The sequence below is a fragment of the Oncorhynchus keta genome, chromosome 11, assembly GCF_023373465.1.
Source record: "Oncorhynchus keta strain PuntledgeMale-10-30-2019 chromosome 11, Oket_V2, whole genome shotgun sequence".
Classification (NCBI taxonomy): Eukaryota; Metazoa; Chordata; class Actinopteri; order Salmoniformes; family Salmonidae; genus Oncorhynchus; species Oncorhynchus keta.
The window spans coordinates 42,106,128-42,125,855 of record NC_068431.1 but is presented as its reverse complement, the minus strand read 5'-3'; the positions used below and the strand labels follow the sequence as shown (position 1 = coordinate 42,125,855).

The following is a 19,728-nucleotide window of genomic DNA, read 5'->3' as shown; positions in this document are numbered from 1 at the left end:
ACTCCCCCACGACGCCAGGACAGCGGAGTCAATCACCAGCTTCCGGAGACACCTGAAACCCCACCTCTTTAAGGAATACCTAGGATAGGATAAAGTAATCCTTCTCACCCCCCTTAAAAGATTTAGATGCACTATTGTAAAGTGGCTGTTCCACTGGATGTCATAAGGTGAATGCACCAATTTGTAAGTCGCTCTGGATAAGAGCGTCTGCTAAATGACTTAAATGTAAATGTAAATGTAAATGTGCAACCAGAAGAAAAATAACTCTAGACCACCTTTACTCCTCACACAGAGATGCAGACAAAGCTCTCCCTCACCCTCCATTTGGCAAATCTGACCATAACTCTATCCTCCTGATTCCTGCTTACAAGCAAAATCTAAAGCAGGAAGCACAAGGGACTCGGTCAATAAGAAAGTGGTCAGATGAAGCAGATGCTAAGCTATAGGACTGTTTTGCTAACACAGATTGGAATATGTTCTGGGATTCTTCCAAAGGCATTGAGGAGTACACCACATCACTGGCTTCATCAATAAGTGCCTCAACGATGTCATCCCCACAGTGATCGTACAAACATACCCCAACCAGAAGCCATGGATTACAGGCAAATATCTCACTGAGCTAAAGGGTAGAGCTTCTGCTTTCAAGGAGCGGGACTCTAACCTGGAATCTTATAAGAAATCACACTTTGCCCTCCGACGATCCATCAAACAGGCAAAGCATCAATACAGGACTAAGATTGAATCGTACTACACCGGCTCAGAAGCTCGTTGAATGTGGCAGGGCTTGCAACCTATTACAGACTACAAAGGGAAGCACAGCTGCGAGCTGCCCAGTGACACGAGCCTACCAGACGAGCTAAATTACTTATATGCTAGCTTCAAGGCAAGTAACACTGAAGCATGCATGAGAGCATCTGCAGTTCCGGACGACTGTGTGATCCCGCTCTCCGTAGCCGATGTAAGACCTTTAAACATGTCAACATTCACAAGGCCGCATGGCCAGACAGATTACCAGGACGTGTACTCCGAGCATGCGCTGACCATCTGGCAAGTGTCACCACTGACACTTCAACAACACATCTGCCACGCTGATCCTCAACACGGAGGCCCCTCAGGAGTGTTTGATCAGTCCCTCCTGTGCTCCCTGTTCACTCAGGACTGCATGGCCAGGCACGACTACAACACCATCATCAAGTTTGCAGATGACACAAGAGTGGTAGGCCTGATCACCAACAATGATGAGACAGCCTATAGGGAGGTCAGAGACCTGAACAGCTAATCAAAGAGTTACCCAGAACCTTCTTTTACGCTGCTGCTACTCTCTGTTCATTATCTATGCATAGTCACTTTAACTCTACCTACATGTACATTTTGCACATTGACTCTGTACCGGTACCCCCTGTATATACATTTACATTACATTTAAGTCATTTAGCAGACACTCTTATCCAGAGCGACTTATATAGCCTCGCTATTGTTATTTTACTGCTGCTGTTTAATTATTTACTTTTATTTTCAATTTTTTACTTAACACTTTTTTCTTAACTTCTTAAAGCATTGTTGGTTAAAGGGCTTGTAAGCATTTCTACACCTGTTGTATTTGGCGAATGTGACAAATAAAATATGATTTGGTAAACAACTAAAGAGCTCAGCTAAAAGCGCTGCCTGCCTTTGTTAGGCTGACCCCCCACCCCCCTCCACCGGGTTATGTAACAACGTTACTGCCGAAGAGGTGAAACCAGGAGAATTTAATCTGCCACTCAGTGGAAAGGATTGAAGTAAAGACAGACACACATCCACTCAGACTCACACTAGTCAGATTATGGGGACATCTCCCCTTCATAGGGTGCAGCACAGAACGGTTCGAGGTATAGAGGATTCCAGATTGGGTTGATGGGGGATTCGAGATACTAAACAGGGGATTCGTTTGAACATCAAAGTTAGTCTGAATGTCAACAAATGTACTACGCTATACTCATTAGTTACTTAGCATCTATGTAAGCCTCACTTCTCTAACACAATGCCTGATTGTCAAGTTTGTTTCTTATTGATTGCTTTTGTTGATGGAAATGTACCACGTTTAGGCCTAGATTCAATCAGATCGTTAACCGGCGAAAGCCGACACCCGCATAGCTAATGTTTTGGTGGTGTCAGAGGTGTAACTGCTTTGGAGCTGTCAAATGGGTGAGCAGCCACACCCCTCCCACTAACATTAGGTGTTCAGAACGTGTGTAGGCTTTATAGAAATAATGACGCAAATCTGATTTAATTGAGCCCTTTTAGCTTAATGTAAGATGATCTAGTTGCATAGTAGTGAGTGTGAGCAGTGTTCATACATTTGTCTGGTGTCTGGTTGTAATTATTAATTTCAATTGTGTTTGTTTTCCCTCTCCTCTACAGGGGGAAGATGGATGGTGTGATCAAGTGATGCACTTGAGGAGATGAGGAAAAACACTTCAGTAGAGCACATCAGTAAAATGTTCCTGCTGTTTTCAATAAATAACTTGCCTTATTTCCATCCAAACATTTCCGTATGATGACTAATTCAGCTCCAAACTATAACCGTATTACCATTCCACCATGCAATAAGACACAATATTACTGTAAACAAACCCCTGCATTTATTTACATTCAAATTCATGCCAAAAAAAGCATTCCTATCACAAGTGGTCAATTGTTCAATATCATGAAAATAAACAAACCTGTGAAAAGCTATGATGAATATACAATCAATTTCAAACATGTTATATATTAATATTTTGGAAAGCCAACAATGCCTATTCAGATGCAAAAACAAACATTCAACATACATATTTTTAACAAATCCCAACTCAGAAGCATTGACAAAGTGTCCAGTGTTCTGTATTATATTCGTACCTAATGCATAAAAAAAACTAGAAGTGTGAAAACAAGAAAATATATGCAAATAGTCTGTCCCACACACATGAACAGATAGAAGCAACGGAAACATGGAGACACACACAGATATACACTTGTGTACATACGCAAGCACCCGTCACCACACTATTCTACATAGAGATACAACATTTGCATATTTATATAAATTAATTAGGTCACGTTAATCTAAAGGATATCATTGTCACTCAGTAAGGCCAAATACAGATAGTGTATCCTACATGAGCAAATTCTTCCAGGGATCTCAGAGGATTTATACTGAACAAAAATATGAAACGCAACATGCAACAATTTCAAAATTTTTACTGAGTTACAGTTCATATAAGGAAATCAGTCAATTGAAATAAGTTGTCCCTCACCTGACTGGGCAGGGACGCAGCCGTGGTTGGGCCTATGAGAGATTGGCCCACCCACTGGAGAGCAAGGCACTGCAAATTAGAATGATTTTTTCTACACAAAAGTGTTTTTTTTTTACAGACAGGAATACTCCTTAGCTGTCCGGGTGGCTGGTCTCAAACGATCCAGCAGGTGAAGAAGCCAGATGTGGAGGTCCTGGGCTGGCGTGGCTACATGTGGTCTGTTGGACATACTGCCAAATTCTCTAAAACAACATTGGAGGCAGCTTATGGTAGAGAAATTAAATTCTCTGACAACAGCTCTGGTGGATATTCCTGCAGTCAGCATGCCAATTGCACACTCCTTCAAAACCTTGTGTTGTGCACATTTTAGAGCCATTTATATTGCGCAGCACAAGGTGCACCTGTGTAATGATCATGCTGTTTAATCGGCCTCTTGATATGCCACATCTGTCAGGTGGATGGATTCTCTTGGCAGAGGAGAAATGCTCACTAACAGGGATATAAAAAAAATGGGAGAAATCTCAAGATTTGAGAGAGATAAGTTTTCTGTGGATTTGGTAAAATTCTGGGATATTTTATTTCAGTTCATGAAATCATGATACCAACAATTCACATGTTGCGTTTATATTTTCGTTCAGAATACATTATAACTTTTGTCGCATACAGGTTTTTCCCCATAAGGGAGGTGGGCTTATAGCACTTAGGCCATTTGTCAAAAAAATAAGAAGATTTAATTATTATTCTTTTTTATATCCAGCGCATGTGTATCTTGAAAGATGAATATCCCTAGAAAGCCCCCCGTCACAACAGATAGTAAATATATTCCCTTTGAAAACCAACAGACATGACACGAGGAGACAAAAGCATGGCAGAGCTTTAAACGAGCAAGACCAAAAACCATTCCAGCATGAACTACTGTATGCAAATGTAGTAGATCCAATCCTTTTCCCTCAAAGCAGCTCCCCCTCCCGTTCAATAAGAACCATACTTTCCAACATTGATAGAAAAACAAAACAGTCTCGAAACAAGATAAGTCTTTCTTCTAGTTACTGATATTGGCTAAATATTGTTTGAAACGCATGACCAGAGACAGTCCGAACACATGTAGAGGAGACAATGGCATTTCTAAGTGCTAAGGAGGATAAGCTGGACTGTCAGGCATATGGGCCTGCAGTGAGAGGTCACATTGTAAGGGAGACTTAAACCGATCCTGCTACAGTCATTTGAATAAACCACAAGCTCTCCAGTCCTCAAACAACAGATGACAGCAGGAGCATAAGTTAGCCTATGAAAAGCAGTTCTCTTAAATAAGCCAGTGGTAATAAGCTCTACAGATATATCTTAAAATATGCCATTGGTGCTAAGCTCTATACTTATATTGATTCAAAGCTGCAGAGCTGAGGTGGCCACTATGCTGTAAGATTCTATGATGGAATTTCCCTTTTCCAAATCACCCTGTAAAGAATTCTTCAAAGCTCTTAGTAGCCACAGAAAATGGCTATGCCACATTCCATTTAGATTGAACCACGGCGAGTTCCACAGTATGTGCACTCTGACCTTCCGCTGTTCTTGCATCTGGTTCTAGCTAGCATTGCTCACCGATGTTCAAATGAGGATGGTATGGGGAGGTGCATTTTGATTAAATAAAGCATTATATCTGTCTCAGGTGTGTTCGTGTAGGATGGTGGTGGTAGTGAGAGATGTGACCGTCTCTGTTACGCTGTGGACTCTGCCAGCTTGCTATCACTGTCACTTTCCTTCAGGGAGTGTCTGCTCGAACGCGTCTCCTCTTTGTCCTCTTCACTGAGGTGTCTCCGGTACAGAGGAGGGCTGTGGGAGGAGAGAGGAGAAGAGAGAGCTTTTTATATAGGAGAAACGCTGCTGAATTGAACCCTGCCTGCAATCTATGGGTGCTTGAGATTTGCAGAGGTCACAGGTCACATATCAAGCCTACTGACTCCATCTTCCTCCGCGGGTCAGGGCCATGGTCAGCAGTATAAGCTGCTTGAATAGAAACGCAGCACATTACCCCCTTCAAAGTAACAAACAATGCTGGAGCAAAGATCATGCATGGCTGCCAATAGCCAAACAAACCAAAACACTGCAACATTACTAGATCCACAACACTAGTTTCATGCACAAAAAACAGTAAAGGTTTTCAAAATCAGAATGTGGACCTGTGTTTTTTCTCAGGTTTGTCCAGTGTTATATTCATTTATCTTGAAGCTTTCATAATCGCCATATGGTGAGATGGAAGGACAGGCTGAAAATAGAAAGGGTCCAAGGTAGGACAGTTTAGCATTCTGGTTTACGCTGTCATTACCCTTCGGGGGCTAACACAAAGCAGTGGTACAGTGACTATACACTACATGACCAAAAGTATGTGGACACCTGCTCATCAAACATCTCATTCCAAAATCATGGCCATTAATATGGAGTTGGTCCCCCTCTACTCTTTTGGGAAGGCTTTCCACTAGATGTTGGAACATTGCTGCAGGGACTTGCTTCAATTCAGCCACAATGGCATTATGTGTTCAATGGGGTTCAGGTTAGAGCTCTGTGCAGGCCACAATGATCTCGACAAACCATTTCTGTGTGGACCTTGCTTTGCGCACGGGGGCATTGTGATGCTAGACAATTTCGCTTCACAATAACAGCACTTACAGTTGACCGGGGCAGCTCTAGCAGGGGCAGACATTTCAGGAACTGACATATTGGAAAGGTGGCATCCTATGACAGTGCCATGTTGAAAGTCACTGAACTCTTCTGTACAGGCCATTCTACTGCCAATGTTTGTCTGTATAGATTGGATGGCTGTGTGCTCGATTTTATACACCAGTAGCCAAATCCACTCATTTGAAGGGGTGTCCATCTACTTTTGGCCATGTAGTGTGGCACGCAGACTCTGCAGGAAAGCTGAGTAACACCACCTCTTCAGACCAAGTGACTCTGCCCACTTGTTTCTATTATTATTGTCATGCTGTTGAAGTAACGGACCTACCGTATGTAAACGGTTCCCCTCAATCCAGCATATTAAATACATGGTGGATATATGCGAATGCAGTAATTAGTGTTCATGTTCAATCAGGTCTACAGTTATGTCTTGTTGAGGCCCGGAGGGAGCACATTTAAAGTGGCCATGCTTGATGGATGCTTGTCTATTAATATGTGCACCAACATGCAGTTAGCTTCCTCACCATCACCAAGCACCATGTTTAGGGAAGAAATCTCTATTGTCCCTTTGCACTCGTACCCGTATACGGGTTGAAAATGGAAGATTTAGGCACAGATAAACGCCTAAATTGGAACGCAGTGGCCATACAGTGACATGCTATACTGTACCTGACGTCAAAGCTCTGGCTCTTCGCATGACAGCCATTTTAAACTTGAGCACCTCGCACAAAAAGATGTTGTCCCCATCCCTCCTGCTAATTTGGCAACTTTTTGGGGGGCACATGTTTTGTTGTCGGGAGTGCGGGAAATGCTATAAATTAAGATGGTTATGTGTTTTGAAAGATGAGAAGTTGTGGATTATAATGAATACCGCTTTGATGTCATAAAAGCAAGCGCAACACTGGTGAATCCAAACGTGCACTTCACATTTCCACATCCGAAAGCTCAAGTCATACGCAGTGTCAAAGTTTCTGATCACTATGTTTGATGTACAGTTACAAGATGACATGGCATCATAACCCTGGGTTGTTCTGAACAGAAAGAGCCCGTTTGTCTATTGTGAAGAACATTTGCAGCAGCCCACCCACTATCATCGGTTTGCCTGAATTGCACTGTGAAAGCCTAACTCTGTAATCTCATATTTTATAACTTACCTAGTCATTTTGGCAATAGAACAGACTTTCAAAAACTGCCCACCTGACCTAGATTGTGATTTTTGGTTTGCGTAAACAACAGTAACTGTGTAATTGCGGGATGCAGGGTTGTGTTCCAAACAAAACAACTACAAGTGTGCTTGCCCTAGTTCCTCAACGGCACAGCTAGGAGAGCTCAAAAAACACCTTATAGTTGAAGACTCTTTTATGAGTCATGAAAGTGCATTGAAATTGCTTAGGAACTGTGCACACTTTGGAGAGACCAGATAGTCCTCTCAAACCCGTGTCTTTGTTTTTTGTCTTATGTCGCATCTACCTCACATTTTCCAGGAATATTCTTATCATGTGCATAATGTATCTAGACTATATCTTCAGATTTCTTTACCAACAAATGCACCAAAAAAGTACAGTCAATGTAAAACATAAAATCAACAGTGTAATATTTGGATTCAGTCTTGTGTCAGATGTTGTGACCTCGCCTTTGGTCTAATCATTTCCTCTTTCAACAGTTCCTTTCAAACGTTACAATTTCATTCATATGCTTTTCCTATTTTCTTCTGTAAGAAGTATCTCAATTTCGCCTCATCTATAGAGGCCAACTCCCACGAGTGTGAAGGGTTAACATGCAGAGACAATTATGTGTCCTGTTTTATTTGCTCAGGGACGGGAACCTGGCGCCACAACACATGTTTCATCTAGCAATGGTCATGAGTCATCACTACAATTCAGAAAGAAAGGCGTTGTGGTTTTTCACATCAACCCAGATACACATCGAGTGGAGGAACACTTATGGAATAAACTTGTGTTTATGTCAAATGAATAAGTAAGTAAAGAAATCAGACACACATGTTGATGGTAATAATGCTATAAAATAACTTTGTGGTCATACGCACATCCTTAAAAAAACATAGGGGCTGGGCTAATAAAGAATAATAGTATAGAACAGCACTTGATTGACAAGGTTCCATCCGAAATGGGATCTTCGTCAGGTCAAACACACCGAGTGCTCTTAATAAATATTTACAAAATGACAAAGTGGGTAACCTGGAAGGCAAGACAAATCAAAGTTAAGTGACATACTCAGGCAAGAAGTGGTCTGACATCAAACTCTTGATTCAGACCTCGAGGAGACATGGTACACAAACAGTGAATCCAATACAATTCTCTTCTCAACAATAGATTATCAGTATCTCGGCTCCACCTGGGAGTCATGACATGTTCGATGCCAATGTATCTCAGAGCGAATGTTGTGACGATATTTATTATGTTCTGGAACCATTCCATGCACCCATCTCATTGTTATTTCATTATTAGAGATATACAAATGTTCGTTGCACCCACCATGTGTCATGTCCGCAATGGTCATGTGAGGTGAAATGTGGATGTTTTGGGATGTGAACACTCAGTGTGTTTGACCTGACAAAAATCCATTTCGGATGGAAACCTTGTCAATAAAGTGGTGAATTGGGAGCTTTAACAGTGTGCGGGCCTTCTTGTTCTATACTATAAAGTCAACATGCTTGGTTAGTCACACCGTGCTTTCACTCCATTCCCAGGCATCACCTACTGCTGGCCAGGGGCTTTAGTCACTATCAGGCTTGTAGAGATATTTCATCACCATGCTGTCCATCTTCTTCTTCTTTTTCTTCTCATCCTTCTTACTTGGGGGTCTCTGTTCAGCGGCATCTTCCTCATCTGAGGCAGGGCGGGCTGGACCTCTCTTCACACTGTTGGAGCTGCGGTAGGAGACGGTGGAGGCCGAGCTGGAGGAAGAGGAGGACTCCGAAGAGGAAGATTCAGACTCGCTCTCTTTCTTCCTGGAGCCCTTCCTGGACTTCTTTCCCTTCTTCTTGGAGCTCTTCCTGCTGTGGCGGTCATCGGAGTCTGAGGAGCTGTCTGAGGAGCTCTTCTTCCTGGCCTTGCCTCTGCGGGAGCTGGAGCTGCTGGTGCTGTGGGAGCTGAAGCTGCTGGAGGACCTGGTGCTGTAGTCCACTGCCGAGCCAGACGCTGAGCGACGCACGCTGGATGCACTACGGCCCCGACCCTCGTCATCCCCCTTCACACTGTTCCGGTCATCCTCATCTTTATTTACCTCATTCTCTTCCTCGTCGTCAGACTCGTCCAGTTTGCTGCGTTTGAACTTGATGGGCTTGAAGCTGAGGACCTCGTTGATAGCCTTCTCCAGGTCAGGGTCAAGGTAGTTGCGGTGGGTGACAGCCTTAATGTCAGAGATGTCTGGGGGGTTGTCGTCAGAGGAGCGAGGCTGGGCCGGGGTGGAGAAGCTGCGGCCTTGGGAGTGGGGGCTGTAGGCAGAGGTTCCCTGACTGAAGGCCATGCTCAGAGCATCATCATCGTCGTCCATGCGCAGGCCGAACTCACTGAGTCGGCTGCTGCGGGCCACAGATATACGGGAGTCAGCCTTGCTCACGCTGCCTGGGCTGCGACCCCCAGTGCGCCTGCTCATGCTGGGGCTGACCGAGGTCCCGTATGAATCGCTACGCCCATCATCCTTCCAGGAGGTGCTACGCCGCAGGCCACGAGGGCTGGTACGACTAACACTGGTGATGCTGCTAATGGTGGACATATTGTCATCATCCATGTTTGGCATGGCTCTACGGCTGGACCTGCTAGGGGCCAGGGAGGACACCATGGAGTCCTTGTCAAAGTCAGGGCTGTGTGGGGCCCAGCGGCGCTCCAGACCCTTCCTGGCCCTGCTGGTGGCCTCAGAGTAGGCCTGGGAGATGACCGAACCACGGTCATCATCATCTTGTGACTTCTTCCTGTCATCCTGGTCTGTAGACTTAGACTTGGCCTTGCGTAGGGAGGAGCGGTCCGGGGTGTCGGACTGTTCTTTTAGCGTACTGAAGAGGGAGCTCTCGTCCCCCTGGCCTCCAATGGAGTCTTTCAGGTTGGAACGCTTCCTGTAGCTAAGGGAACTCATCACAGACACCGATCTGCTGTCTACTTCTTTGCCTTCCTTGCTACCTTCTGTAATCTCCTTAACCTCTTTGCCTCCCTTGGCATCTACATTCACTGCATATCTGAGATGCCATGAAGAGGAGGGTGTAGGAACAAGAACACCATGGAAACAATCAACAGAGACACAGAGAAACATAGAGAGAGAAAATATGAGAATTTACAGACAATGAAATTATGAAATTAAAAGTTCAGAAGGATGAAATACATATGATTGAATCCCTGAAGTGTAGAATGCTTGTCAACATTCCCCAAATATTCCAGCAGCATCTAACTGAAGTTCCTGATGACACTTTGTCCTCTGAAGTGAGTGTAATAAGGAAAGTTAAGTTGTGAGTCGATCTGCTAAAGCTCGTCAAAAAGAGCAGGTATATATTTGGGGCTATCCTGTGCTGTCTGCCAGGGGGGAGGAAATGCATTCATCTCAGGCAGAGCAGAGAGAGGGGCCATTTAGCAGGTTTGCCAGCTGGCCTTGGGCCACTTCAATAAATCTGACAGGCAGCACAGCACCCGTATCCCTCTTCCCTCTGCTGTGCCGGCTGCTGTCATTAGAGGGATGACAGGAAGGCAGAGAGAAATGACACCTAATCTCATGAAATACTCACCCTTCCATTCCACCCTGCCTCAGCTAATCCTGGGCTCTTTAGCTCTCAGCAGGGTAAACTCATATAGAAATGGGATGAGATTGAGGAAGCCATCACTGCTTTATCAGGGCCCAGCCAGAAGGAAGGGGGATGATAACATAATGAGGAGGCTGTCGACTGAGGAGGCTGATAGACAGACAAGTCAAGACAAGACTGACCTGGAGTTCTTCAGACTGCCCTCGTCTGACAGAGTCTTGGTGGAGCCCTTATTCTTGGACAGCCAGGACTTGACCCCGTCCACACGGTCCTCCACCTCTGAGTCCGTGTCCGACTCGTCACCACTGTGAGGAAGACAGGAGAGCAAACAGTGTTGTTATGTTGCTGTTGGTGTTGGCAGGAGGCAGAGCTGTTTAAAAAGAGTCATCTGGGAGGGTTAGCGAGGATCCACCATAGAGGAAACCTGTTGGTTTGGACAGGAAGTACAACACAGACAAATCCTATGTTTTGAATGTCATAAAGATAACAGCTTTCTGATTTAGTTAGTCAGACAGCATCTGTATTCCATTCATTGTGACAGTAACCTGGGATTGAGCAATGCAAAGGCAGACAGTCACAACAAGGTTTAGGAAGACAACAGCAGTCTGTTAACGTAGAGCGATGACAGACCTAGAATTTTGCACCCAGTCGCAAACTAGTTTACCAGTCAAAATCTAGTGTTGGACTCTGCTACTTCCTGGATATTGATACAAAAAAATATCAGCCACAAAGCTAAAGTTGGCCAAAGTAAGTTTGATGAAAAACCAAGAAGCCTCGTTTGAAATAGAGAAAAAAAATGATATTAGATATTGGTGCATCCATAAATATGAATGTGTATAGTCCTGAGTGCTTTCTCTTCCCCTGTTAAATGTATAATCACTTATGATGGGGGGCGGTCGAGCGAAACGAGTCATGGTGCCTCCGAGCACAGCGGAATGCAAATGAATGGAGCTCATGAAGGCGTAATTAACTCTGTGGCCATAGCAAGGCTTTTAGGATGTCTGTGGCGAGTGGCTGAGCGCGGCCTGTTGATGTAGATTGTTATTGGGGCTGAGCCGAAGAGATGGCCCTCTAGTCCTGGCCTTGACAATAACAAGCAGTAAACAGATACTGGAGGGAACCCGAGGAGAAATTATATTAGATCACGCTTGGGAAAGGTCGGCGGGAGCATTTCCATCCTGATTCATCTGTTCCTCAATCCTGCAGAGGTGAAGCTTCTCTGACACTGTATTATGCATCTGTTGCTTGATGGACGGGGGGGACGGACGGACGGACAGGGGAGTAGGAGAGGTGAGGGGAGAGGGGGACGGACAGGGGAGTAGGAGAGGTGAGGGGAGAGGGGGACGGACAGGGGAGTAGGAGAGGTGAGGGGAGAGGGACAGGGGAGTAGGAGAGGTGAGGGGAGAGGGGGACGGACAGGGGAGTAGGGAGGTGAGGGGAGAGGGACAGGGGAGTAGGAGAGGTGAGGGGAGAGGGGGACGGACAGGGGAGTAGGAGAGGTGAGGGGGCCACCCACAGGGGCTAAAGTCTTAGGTAATGGACAAACGTGTCTGGGAACAATTAAGCCTAGCAGTGTTCATTTGTTTCTAGTACCAGAATGAACTATACATGAACATTGACAGAAAAGAGCAACAATTTGGATCATAACCAACAACATTCAGTCTCTGCATCAATCCAAACAACAATTCCAGCGTCTGTTGTGACGTGACATCAATCGAAATGGCACTATTTTGAGACGAGTGATAAACACCAAAAGCAAAGGACAGGTTTCCTTTCTTCTTTGACCAGCTTATCTGGCAAGGCTGTGGAACAGGATGCAAAGTGCTTATCATGAGCCAACATAGTGCATCTTATTCAAAGAGGTCTCAGATGATGGCTTTCTTTAATGGTATAGACCGCTGGGCTGCATCGTCCTGCTCACATTTACATGCCTGCTATTAAAGCCTCCCACTGCAGAGAGCAATACAGCGGTATATCATACATTCAATCAAGTCTCCATGAACAAAGTGTTTGTGTTGCCTCCCCTCTCTGCATGTGCAGAACCACAGTTCCATGTACCTGCATAGAGATAGAGATGTGCTCTCAGAATGGATGGAGGCATACAGTACATAGCGGCAGGAAGTAGGGGTGCTGAGGGTGCTGCAACACCCCCTGATAAATCACAAAAAATTGTGGCCGTCTGGACATGGACATTTGCTACCTTACTAGACTCAGTCATTTAGGGTCTCTCTCATTTTCAATGTATCAAACAAAGCTTTCTGGGGAAAGATAGTTTACGGACTGTCTCCCACATGCAAGGCAAAACTAATCTCTTTTTCCCACAGACCGAAACACACAAACACCTGCACTGGAGCAGCTGTGGGACAGAGGCGCCTTGTAATCGAGTGCTTTGCAAATCGTGTCACACACAATTTATGTCTTTGGCCTCACACCACTGGCTAAGCAGCGCTGAGGCTCCAGGGAGCAAACAAGCACAGAGAATTTAGAGCCTGACATTAATCGCTTATGACAATCGGCCTCCACTGGTTGTATAGCTCTGTCCCACATACCTACAGTACATCCTCATGAAGCTCCATAGGGATGGTTCCTGTCTACAGTACATCCTCATGAAGCTCCATAGGGATGGTTCCTGTCTACAGTACATCCTCATGAAGCTCCATAGGGATGGTTCCCGTCTACAGTACATCCTCATGAAGCTCCATAGGGATGGTTCCCGTCTACAGTACATCCTCATGAAGCTCCATAGGGATGGTTCCCGTCTACAGTACATCCTCATGAAGCTCCATAGGGATGGTTCCTGTCTACAGTACATCCTCATGAAGCTCCATAGGGATGGTTCCTGTCTACAGTACATCCTCATGAAGCTCCATAGGGATGGTTCCCGTCTACAGTACAACCTCATGAAGCTCCATAGGGATGGTTCCTGTCTACAGTACATCCTCATGAAGCTCCATAGGGATGGTTCCCGTCTACAGTACAACCTCATGAAGCTCCATAGGGATGGTTCCCGTCTACAGTACATCCTCATGAAGCTCCATAGGGATGGTTCCCGTCTACAGTACAACCTCATGAAGCTCCATAGGGATGGTTCCCGTCTACAGTACAACCTCATGAAGCTCCATAGGGATGGTTCCTGTCTACAGTACATCCTCATGAAGCTCCATAGGGATGGTTCCCGTCTACAGTACAACCTCATGAAGCTCCAATGGCGATGGTTCCCGTCTACAGTACATCCTCATGAAGCTCCATAGGGATGGTTCCTGTCTACAGTACATCCTCAGGAAGCTCCATAGGGATGGTTCCTGTCTACAGTACATCCTCATGAAGCTCCATAGGGATGGTTCCTGTCTACAGTACATCCTCATGAAGCTCCATAGGGATGGTTCCCGTCTACAGTACATCCTCATGAAGCTCCATAGGGATGGTTCCTGTCTACAGTACATCCTCATGAAGCTCCATAGGGATGGTTCCTGTCTACAGTACATCCTCATGAAGCTCCATAGGGATGGTTCCTGTCTACAGTACATCATCATGAAGCTCCATAGGGATGGTTCCCGTCTACAGTACATCCTCATGAAGCTCCATAGGGATGGTTCCTGTCTACAGTACATCCTCATGAAGCTCCATAGGGATGGTTCCTGTCTACAGTACATCCTCATGAAGCTCCATAAGGATGGTTCCTGTCTACAGTAGATCCTCATGAAGCTCCATAGGGATGGTTCCTGTCTACAGTACATCCTCATGAAGCTCCATAAGGATGGTTCCTGTCTACAGTACATCCTCATGAAGCTCCATAGCGATGGTTCCTGTCTACAGTACATCCTCATGAAGCTCCATAGGGATGGTTCCTGTCTACAGTATTCTACACTTGCATCCTCTTGGTCCCAGCATTTCCTATCATGGTCAAACTGTTCACTGATTACGGCAGAGACAGGTCCATTAAATCCATGTTATTTGAGCAGTGTGCTGCAGTACACTGTGTACACACAGACTCACATACTCTACGGTCTTCAAAGGCCTGTACTGTTCAGGATATGTTTGTGTGATCTTCTTATGGCCATGAAAGGATACATTGGATAAAGAACTGCCTGAAAATGAAGTGTGCACTGGAAAGGTTGACACCCTTCCTTCCCTCTTAATGTTTCAAAGTACATCTCAGATAAGCTGGAAAGAGACGTCCAAGGGTTTCATACCGATTCATCATTTGTTATCCCCTTCACACGCACACAAAAACCATTCCTACCATTGTCACCTTTTATTGGTGCAATTACTCAAATCCAGATCAAAAATAAGTCCTAATCCTGCAGAACATTCCCTTCACAATTCGATGGCAAATCAATTCTTCCATTAATGTTTAGCTCGCTGCTGCTATTACATACAGATCAAAAGGGAGAACAAATTTGCTCCTAAGTAACCATGGTGATTCACTTTCTTTTCTCTTGAGCACAGCTAAGTGAGGAATCCACAAGCTTGATGCTGATGTACAGACAGACACCGTGCACTGTGCTGAATCACATGAGCTCGCCTGTCTGATGGCAAATGAATGAATAACAATGAGAGAAATTGACTCACAGGGCAGCGAAGTGTTCTCTCTTGGAACAAGCAATTAGAGGTTAATACTGACACAAATAAAACATGCTGCGAAAATGAACTGCAGACACTAACTACAAATCACATACAAAGCACCCTCTTTCATTCAAAATTGTGACGCACGTTTGCATTCTTCCATCAAGACATGACGAGCTACACTGGAAATGGAATGTTAACTTTAATTATGGGGCTTTAGAATAAATGATTTTATGTCCGAGTCCAAAGTGATTAAGACAGCACGGTGACTTGAGTAGAGCAAGCTAGGCGCTGCGAAACAAGCAGCTCAGCCAACCACACTCTACAGAGAGCAAACCTACCTTCCATCACAGAGAGATGGAAACAAGTAAACAAAGACTCAACCTTTTGTTATTAATAGGTTATACTGTATAGAAATCTACCAATGCTCTTGAACACAGTGAAATGAGTTAGTGGGTCCTCAAAAGCATGAATGTAAAATAGCATGAAGGTCCATGGTTGTTGCCTAAAATGGGACAATGGATCATGATATTTCATTGGAGAGTGATGCAGTATCGACAGGTATTCCATGACCGTGTTTAATAAAAAAAATAAAAAAAATAGATAGCATTTTTTTTCCACAGCGGTGAGCATCCCGCAAACAGTTAGGTTTGTAGAGATGCTAATCTTAAAGTAGTTTGAACTAAGTTCCTTCCGCTCAAAATGTCATCATTAAAACAGCAGAAGTGCAACGTCTCCCTAATACAGCATCATTCTCTCGTGGGACGAGGATTTTAAAACCTTGAAAGCAAAACAATAATGGGAAAAGAAAGGATGCATTGTCTGTTCTTACGTTTTGTTCTTTCGTTTCTGATACTTGGTCACCATGTCTTGTAAACTGGGCGATGAAGTGGGAGAGGAAACCAAAGAGAAAGAGAGAGGAACAGAAAAGGAGAAATACAGTTAACAGTTTGAGACCAACCCAACCGGGGATGTAGTGTGCCCCGGGATAGATAGAGCTTCATTGTGTGTGAAAAGAAGACAAGGGGGCTCAAAATAATTTGCTGCAGGAAATCTAATGAACATCTCTCCATAAGGTACGGTTTTGGGCAGTGATTCAGAATACCAGCTCACTCATCCTCTCTCTGACCTCATTGTTTAAAAGGGAGTCTAAACTCACTCTCAGAGGCCTTGTATGGCAACAGTGTTCATTTCACTGGGCCTCAGAGGTAGTGTAACCCTGAACATGCCAATAAAAGAGACCTCAGCAGGCAGCTAAACAAGAGGACAAACCAACAACGAATCAGGAAACAGGATTAAAGCAGGACAGACATTAAATAACAGGCAGTTGTTTTCTGTCAACTTTATTACAAAGAGAATCTGTCCTCTGACTGAAGAAGAGAGGGGGGCACCTACTTGTTCACGAGGTCATCGTCACCGTCACTGTCGACCATCTCATCCTCTATGGCGGCCTGCAAGTCTCCAATCCTCTTGAAGGCCAGCTTGAGGTCTGCCTGCAGACTCTGATTGGCTGCCTCCAGACTCTCTATGTCCATTTCCTAATGGATCATGATGCAGAGTAAGTGACTGTCACCCCAAACCCCTGTAAACCAAGACATCCCCACCCTAAATGAGGATATTAGCCCTGTATGACCTAACAAGGAGAGTTCAGTCCAAATGTCAGTACTCTGCTGACTGGGCCCTCTTCCTTACCAGCTCGTGCTTCTTGCGGCTGGCCTCGGCCTCCTTCTTGGACAGCTCAACCATCTCCTCTTTGATGTCCCTCATCTGTCTCTGTATGCGTTTGTTCTGCTCCTTCTCCCTGTTCTCTCCATTAACGCGGTGGTCTCTCTCCTCCGTCATCTTCTCCAGGTTCTCCTTCAGACGACCTGTAAGGCTCTGGGGACGAGGAGATGGAACTGGGTCAGAACCGCATAGAACACAGCTGAGACATCCAGCATAGGTGCCTGAGCAGTGAGCACATTTCACTTTGAGGTTTTTGGTGTGGTTAATGTAGTTGGAGAAGGGTCAAATTGAGGTCACTAAGAATTTCCAATTGAGCTCAGGTGTGCAGAAATCACAGCTGGCCAGAGAAAGATAGTATGGCTGTCGTAAAATATATGTCCCTCACAGCATTTGTTTAATGACCCAAAATGTGGCCTCACAGCTTGCCCTCTACCTCCCACATACAAGCCCCTCTCTCTTGCTCTCACACACACACTCCCTCCCCCTCCCTCCCACTCTCTCCCCTCCCACTCTCTCCCCCTCGCACTCACTCACTCCCTCCTTCTCCCCCTCACACTTTCCCCCTCTTTCTCCCTTTCTCCCCTCCCTCCCTCCCTCCCTCCCTCCCTCCCTCCCACTCACTCACTCACTCACTCACTCACTCACTCACTCACTCACTCACTCACTCACTCCCTCCTTCTCCCCCTCCCTCCCTCCTTCTCCCACTCCCTCCCTCCTTCTCCCACTCCCTTCCTCCTTCTCCCCCTCCCTCCCTCCTTCTCCCCCTTTCACTCTTTCTCCCCTTCCCTCCCTCCCCCTTCCCTCCCTCTTCCCATCCCTCTTCCCCTCCCGTCTCACCTCCAGGCGTTTGATCTGCGTCCTCTCGTACTCCAGCTTGGTCTCGAGCTCACGGATCTTGGCCTCCTGCCTGCTGACCAGGGACTTCTCCACCATGGACTGCTCCTGGAACTCCAGCTGGCTCTGCAGGGACTGCAACTGGAGGGGGGCAACACACACACAGTGACATACTGAAGCACTGATGACACCACACTGAACACCTCCACTCTGCCCTATGCAACCCTCCCTCTACTTCTTCTATAATCAATACTAGGCCTGCATTCAACAGATATGTGTTTATGCCCAAAATAAATGCCTTCGCCTCTTCCCTTCATCTGCATTGTGAATAGCATCCCCCCTGGCTGAAATGTTGGGAATCTAGCCAGCATTTTTGTTGCCTCTAATGTTAGTATTATCTGATGTGAATAGCCAATAAGCCGAGGATAGGATAACCCCAGTAGCCTCTACAGACCTAAATAACGATCACAGATCCCACTGCACAGCTTTGTGGAGGGGAATAAGATCAATGCTTTGCAAACTTGTTTCGTCTTAAGACTTTTCTCATATCTGATAAGAGGATGAAAGACATACACTAACTAAAAGTACCCAAAATGCACCAGGGCTCCTAATGAGGAGCTTTGCATCTGAGAGAAGGAGGATTTAGAGCTGGCCTTTCATGTCATTAAAGAACACAGTGTTCCTCTCATTGTGGATCTGTTAATCACTGCAGGGCTACAGGATTTAGATAGATACAATAGATAGATAGATAGCCATCTATCGCTGCCTTTGGTGGCAGCTCTTAAAACTACCTTACAGCAAAGCAGAGTGAGGGGTAAGATCAGGCTGTAAGCAAACAGACAGAGCTCTGATCCTCTCCAGGTGAATGTGCTGGTGTAGGTGTAGGACAACCTGTATGATTGTGCTGAGGGCATGATGTCCTCTGAGTGGCTGGTGAATGTGTGAGTAGATGGGGATGGGTGGGGGCAGGCAGGGGGATTGGGGCTCCCATGGCAGGCAGCCATGGCAGTGTGTAGTTACCTTGTCCTGGATCTCCTGCTTCTCCTTCATGGCTTCCTCCAGCTGGGCCTGCAGGTCACTGATCTGGGCCAGGTCTCTGGCAGACTGTCACATCACAAACACACAGAGATAGTTAGTTAGTTACAGTATTTGAAGAGTTTACTTCCAAAACAGTATATCCACCAATTTTTTACATTTGTGTTTTTTCATCAGCAATTATTGGTTATGCGTACCTTCAGGTGTGTGTAAAATATTACACATTTTTAATTCCTACATTTGAGATGTGTCTGAAATGTTCTATTTATTTTTTGCTAAATGCTATATATACAAACACACAGACACATTGTTTATCTCAAGTGAAATGTTCATATTTTTTTGCATTGTATTTGTCATTTAGCAGACACTCTTATCCAGAGAGACTTACTGGAGCTTCATTGCTCAAGGGCACAAACAGATGTTTCACCTACTTGGCTCAGGGATTTGGCCAACGCTCTTAGTCGAGAGGCTACCTGCTGCTCGTATATTTTACTGTGATATGTGGTCGTTCCACCTAGCCATCTTCATTTAAAGATGAATACCCTTACTGTAAGTCACTCTGAATAAGAGCAAAAATGTCAAATGTAAATGTTTTACATACAGATTTCATATTACTGTATCGAGTTATTTTTTTTTATTAAATATGGATGTCACGTATAATAATCAGCTGTGTAGCTGAGAGGGATGTACAGTATGTGTCATAGTTATAGTGCAGGTCTATAGACCAGAAGCTGTGTAGATGAGAGAGATGTACAGTATGTGTCATAGTTATAGTGCAGGTCTATAGACCAGAAGCTGTGTAGATGAGAGGGATGTACAGTATGTGTCATAGTTATAGTGCAGGTCTATAGACCAGAAGCTGTGTAGATG

At 45.1% G+C, this 19,728-nt stretch overlaps 1 protein-coding gene across 14 annotated transcripts in view; it reads right to left on the bottom strand.

The window, feature by feature from the left end:
- Positions 1–2,598: 2,598 nt before the first annotated feature.
- LOC118390287 (unconventional myosin-XVIIIa-like) overlaps positions 2,599–19,728 on the bottom strand; it is a 115,923-nt gene continuing 98,793 nt past the window's right edge. For 11 of the 14 annotated variants that reach the window (XM_052457223.1, XM_052457225.1, XM_052457227.1 and 8 more), the window contains 8 exons: positions 18,844–18,927; positions 17,827–17,964; positions 16,957–17,142; positions 16,660–16,802; positions 16,097–16,141; positions 10,881–11,003; positions 8,670–10,143; positions 2,599–5,105 (listed from right to left, as the gene is read on the bottom strand). In XM_052457223.1, coding sequence (XP_052313183.1) covers positions 8,685–10,143; positions 10,881–11,003; positions 16,097–16,141; positions 16,660–16,802; positions 16,957–17,142; positions 17,827–17,964; positions 18,844–18,927 — 2,178 coding nt within the window. In that variant the 3' untranslated portion in view covers positions 2,599–5,105; positions 8,670–8,684. The remainder of the gene's footprint in view (positions 5,106–8,669; positions 10,144–10,880; positions 11,004–16,096; positions 16,142–16,659; positions 16,803–16,956; positions 17,143–17,826; positions 17,965–18,843; positions 18,928–19,728) is intronic. The other 3 variants (XM_052457234.1, XM_052457226.1, XM_052457236.1) reach the window with 3 other exon arrangements.